General features: G+C 45.9%; 1 protein-coding gene across 1 annotated transcript; it reads right to left on the reverse strand.

The window, feature by feature from the left end:
- Positions 1 to 1869: 1869 nt before the first annotated feature.
- Positions 1870 to 2736, reverse strand: LOC142559366 (uncharacterized). Its single transcript, XM_075670973.1, has one exon. The coding sequence runs from the start codon at positions 2734 to 2736 to the stop codon at positions 1870 to 1872; it is 867 nt and encodes a 288-aa protein (XP_075527088.1).
- Between the last annotated feature and the right edge of the window lie 2553 nt (positions 2737 to 5289).

Below are 5289 nucleotides of genomic sequence, written 5' to 3' on the forward strand. Positions count from 1 at the left end.
CTCGATCCAACGATAGTTTATGGCGTCTAGTAAAGTACGGTGCTAAATTTTCATCGGCAACTTTTGCTGGCCATCCATTTAATGTGAAGAAGTGAACCTTCGTTAGGACTGGGTCCTTGTTTGTTGCTTTCCGAATATCTTCAGCTGATAAGGGCAGTTCGTCTCTTGCCGAGAAAAACTGCACGTAGTCACTGACGTCAACTTCGTTCTTTAGCGGAAGCCGCGATAATGCGTCTGCCTTAGGGAGAGCCTTCCCTTTCCTATATACCCATTTGTAACGGTAGGCCGCAAGTAGCAGCATCCAGCGCTGCATTCGGGCAGCTGATAGTGCTGGAATGGGCTTGTTGTGTCCGAGTAAGCCATTTAATGGCAGGTGATCAGAGTATATAGTGAACTCTGGTCCATAAATATATTTATGAAATCGTTTGATAGCGAACACAACGACAAGCGCTTCTTTTTCTATTTGGGAGTACCCAGTCTCTGCTTTACCGAGTGTTCGCGAAGCGTAGGCTATCGGTTTTTCATTTCCGTCGATTTCATGGAAGAGCACCGCCTCCAATCCATATGCAGACGCGTCTGCTGCAAGGCCTATTGACTTCTCTGGATTGTCGAAGGTTAGGACACTGTCACTCGTCAACCAACGCTTGCTCCTCTGGAAACACTCTTCAGCGTCTTTGGGCCACTGCCACTGCCGAGTTCCCTTCAGTAATTAATATAGGGGTTTCAGCTGTGTGGACATATTGGGGATGAACTTGTAGTAAAAAGATAGCATGCCAAGGTACGCTCTTAGTTCCGATTCATTCCTTGGAGCTGGCGCATACCTAACAGCTTCAATCTTTTCCGTCCACGGCTTAATTCCACTTGCGCTAATAATATGCCCCAGATAGGTGACAGAGTCTTTGAAAAACTTACATTTCTCTTGCTTGAGCCGAACGCCATGCTCCCGAAACCGAGCAAGGACTGCTTCAACGCGTTGGAAACATTACATTTCCGACGCTCCCGTGACGAGAACATCATCGAGATAGCAGGAAACGCCCTCTACGCCTTTTAATACTTGATCCATCACCGACTGGAATATGGCTGGGGCACTGGAAATTCCGTATGGCATGCGGAGGCACTGAAATAAGCCAATGTGCGTGTTAAGCGTCAACAGTTTTTGAGAGTCAGGGTGCACTTCTATTTGTTGGTACGCAGTGGTCCGGTCTAATACCGTGAAGACCTTGCCTTCCGCAATTACTGCAAAGATGTCTTCGACTAAGGGTAACGGATAATGCTCTGTCATTATGCAAGGATTTAAGGTAATTTTGAAGTTTCCACACAGCCTCACCTTATTGTCTGCCTTGGGGACGACGACCACTGGTGCAGCCCAGTTGCTTTGTGCCACGGGAACCTGGACCCCGTTCCGTTCGAGCTGTCGAATTTCTTCTTCGACTGCTGTCCGCAGGGAAAAGGGAACCGGTCGAGCCTTGCAGAAAACTGGTCTGGCGTCTTCCTTTAGGACCAGCTGTGCCTTGTGTCCCTTTATTAGTCCTACCTCCGTAGAAAAGACATCGCTATACTTGAGTAGCAGCTCCTCCACCATTCCCTCTGTCTGCGCGGTGAATACGCTCTTCCAGTCAATCTTCAGTTCTGCAAGCCAGTCACGTCCAAGTAGCGACGGCTTCCTTCCAGGTACAACCACGACAGGCAACGTCTTGCGTTGTTCTCGGTAGACCACAGGCACTTCCGCTTGCCCTACAATTTCCAGTGGTGCGCCTCCGTACGTTCTAAGTTGCAGTCCTGTTTTGACAGGTGGCTGTGAAGAAGACAGGGACGAAAAGACGCTCTCGCTAATAATCGAGACAGCGGCTCCTGTGTCGATCTGCATCTCTACCGGCGTGCCTGCAATGCACACTTGCACTCGGTAAGGTCGAGTCGCCGGTCCACTTTGCTGAACGTGAAAAAGTTGTAATACTTCCACTTCTTCGTCGTTGTCGTTGAATGCATTAACCGTTTCTCGTTTTTTTTCTTGCACGCCCGAGCCTTATGACCGGTCTTTTTGCAATAATGACACCTTGCCTTTCGATATGGACAGTCTCCCGCATCGTGTTGCTCCGCACATCCGTAACAAGAGGCACCGGCGGCAAGACCCGCCGAAGTCCTCGCTTTTTGTCGTTGTTGGCCCTTCTGAATGACGTGGACGTCTTCGTCGAGAAAAGTCTTGTCAGAGGTTGGGCGGAAGCCTTTCGATTCTTTCCCAGCCAGTTCAGCGCTTCTGGCTACGTTATACGCAGTTTCGAAGCTTAGCTCCTTTTTCTTCAGAAGGCTGGCTTGAATCGAAGCGTCGCTGAGGCCAGCCACGAACTTGTCTCGAAGGGCATCGTCCAGAAACGGCCCAAAATCGCATCTTGCTGTCATATGGCGTAGTTCCACGGCAAATGCAGAAATTGTCTCACCTTCCATCTGGTAGCGGCGATTAAACTTGAACCTTTCGGCGATAACTTTGCTTCCCGGAGACGAGTGTTCCCTCAGGACTGCGACAATTTCATTGAATGATTTGTCTTCTGGCTTCACTGGTAGCAACAGGTCCTTCAGCGTTTTGTAGAGGCGTTTACCAATGGCCGTTATAAAGGCAGACTTCTTCAGGCTGTCATCTTTGTTTTGGGTCACTTTCCAGTAGTGGTCAAATCTTTCAACATAAGACATGAAATCTTCGCCATCATCGACGAAAGGCTCGAAATCCAAGAACTTCGCCATTCTTCGTGTCCTGCGCAATCTCGGCCTAAGTTACCGATCCCATCTTCGTCGCCACTTGTTGTAGCATGCATACAGACTCTACTCAGATAGCAGGAATAGGAATGCCTTTATTCCCAAACGCGCGCTGTTTATCTAGGTACGAACAGGGGCGTGGCCGTGACGTCATTCTGTCACAACATTCCCCAAACCAGTACCCCGTAGCAGAGGTTAGAGTAAAGGAGAGTATTGTATAACTGCTGTTTGAGCCAAATTGGAATCAGCTGGGTTATCCTGTTAGTGATACCGACAGATTTAGAAAGGTCATTGCATAGTATCCTTATATGCGAACTCCAAGATAAATGTTCGTCAAACCAAACGCCTAAGAATTTTTGTTCTTGGACATGGTTAATTGCTGTACCATTGTAATTATTGTTAATGTAATTAGGTATGCTCTTCTTAGGAGCCCTGAATAAAATGTATGTTGTTTTTGCAGTATTTAATTCAAGACTATTTGCAGTCAACCAAACTGATAAGTGATTTAGATACGTATTAACACTGACAGAAAGTTCAGAAGTGTCACTAGATGTAAAAAACACGTTGGTATCATCGGCATACATTGCCAAGTCAGGTGAGTCGGGCATTGGTACAATATCATTTACATAAATTAAGAACAATAGTTGGCCAAGTTTTGAGCCCTGTGGTACACCCTGTTTTATAGGCAAAATGTCCGATGTAATAGAATTTATCTCGACAAATTGGCTTCGATTTGTTAGGTAAATTCTTAATAAATCATCAGCGAGGCCGCGTATTCTGTAGATTTCCAGTTTATGGAATACTATTTTATGATCAATCGAGTCGAAAGCCTTCCGCAAATCTAGAAAAAGGCCAAGTGTAACCTTCTGTTTTTCGATGTTCTCAATTATTTTATCCTTGATATCTAGAAGGGCTTGCTCTGCTGACTTATTCTTTTGGAAACCATATTGGTACTTTCAGATTACCCTGTGTTTAGTCAAGAAAGACCACAGCCTGTCAACCACGACGCTTTCGAAAAGCTTTGAAAATATATTTTAGACCGAAATCGGTCTGTAATTTTAGACTTGATCTTTTGCGCCACTTTTATGGATTGCTGTTATGCGACCGGTTTTTAGCGCATCTGGAAAGATTCCTGAAGATATTGAAAAAATAACAATATAAGCTGGAATTACACTTATTTTACTTGAGACATATTTGATTGGCTCCGGTTGAATTCCGTGGGATCCGGCCGAAGCTGTGCTCTTCATTTTGTGTATCAGATTTTGCATCTCAGCGCCATCTGTGGGTTGCAGAAGAATGAAGCTGGTCACCAGTGGGATGTCGATTGCACAAACCACTCTTCTTTCGCCTCCCCTCGACGTACATGAACCAGCCTGATCGAAATGTTCATTCATGCTCGTCATTTGACTTTTGTGCAGTAATGGTATCTGGGACGCGATACGCGACTTTCCACTTGTTATATTGTTCACTGCGTTCCATATCAGTTTTGGTTCGTTACGTATGCTAGAAAACAGTTGTAGATAGTAATCTTGTTTAGCTTTGTTCAGTTTGCTTTGTAGGTGATTTCTGAACTTTTTGAATGTCGCCAACTGTTCTTGATCACGTGTTTTTATGAAAAGGCGGTACATCGCATTTTCTTTTTTATGTCATTATAACAATGAAGGTTTATCCAAAGTTTTCGTGCTTTTTTATTTCTGCTACCTTCATATCGTAGCGGGAAAGCCGATTGATAAGAAGTTTGTATGCTGGATAGAAAAATGTTGAAAGCTGCGTTAACATCACTTTCATTGTAGAGCGCCTGCTTCTTTTGGACTCCTAACTTGACTGAGCCCTATTATATCCCATTTACTGCCCACTAATCCCTCCAGTACCACTGCTAGACTCGCCTCACTAGATAACGTTCTAGTGTTAAACGTTGCGAGGTTCAGATTCCAATGGCGGCCTGCCTGTCCGGGATTCTTAGCACCCTCTGCTTTGTCACAGGCCTGACTGCCACCGTGTTAAGTTACTTTGCAGCTGCTGGGGACTGAGGGCTAGGGTTTGATTGTTGTATTCATATAGGAGATTGTGGCCAAGTACTGCACCAGGGTGGCCAATCCTGCTCTGGTGAGGGAGTGCGTTACCGGTTCTGGTCATCGGGATCAGGCCGCGCTCCAGGCTTTGTTTATGCAATTTTATCAAGACGCGGATTGTTTTTATTCCGGTGGAATATTGCGCGGTACCGGGATTTGAACCGGGGTCCTCTTGCACGCGAGGCGGATGCTCTACCTCTACGCCACCACTCGCCAAACTTGAATATCGTCTAAGCCTAGAAGAAAAGTACCTTTTTTTGTTACGTGGAATGCCACTACTGCGGCCTTGTTGCGGTATTTGACGGGCCCGGAGAAATGTCCCGAACGCAGAATTTCTCGTTGCGAATAATTCCTGAGTGGAAGACTCGAAGAAAATAATGGAAAAACCTTGAAATGTTCTTCGTACAGGGAGCTGTTCATCAGCGACACCATAGCTCATGTATCCACGAGCAACTTGAGTCTAGTATTC

Source organism: Dermacentor variabilis, chromosome 10, assembly GCF_050947875.1.
Source record: "Dermacentor variabilis isolate Ectoservices chromosome 10, ASM5094787v1, whole genome shotgun sequence".
NCBI lineage: Eukaryota > Metazoa > Arthropoda > Arachnida > Ixodida > Ixodidae > Dermacentor > Dermacentor variabilis.

Coding starts and splice junctions, on each gene's coding strand:
- LOC142559366 (XM_075670973.1), bottom strand. CDS start 2,736: ATGGCGAAGTTCTTGGATTTCGAGCCTTTCGTCGATGATGGCGAAGAT.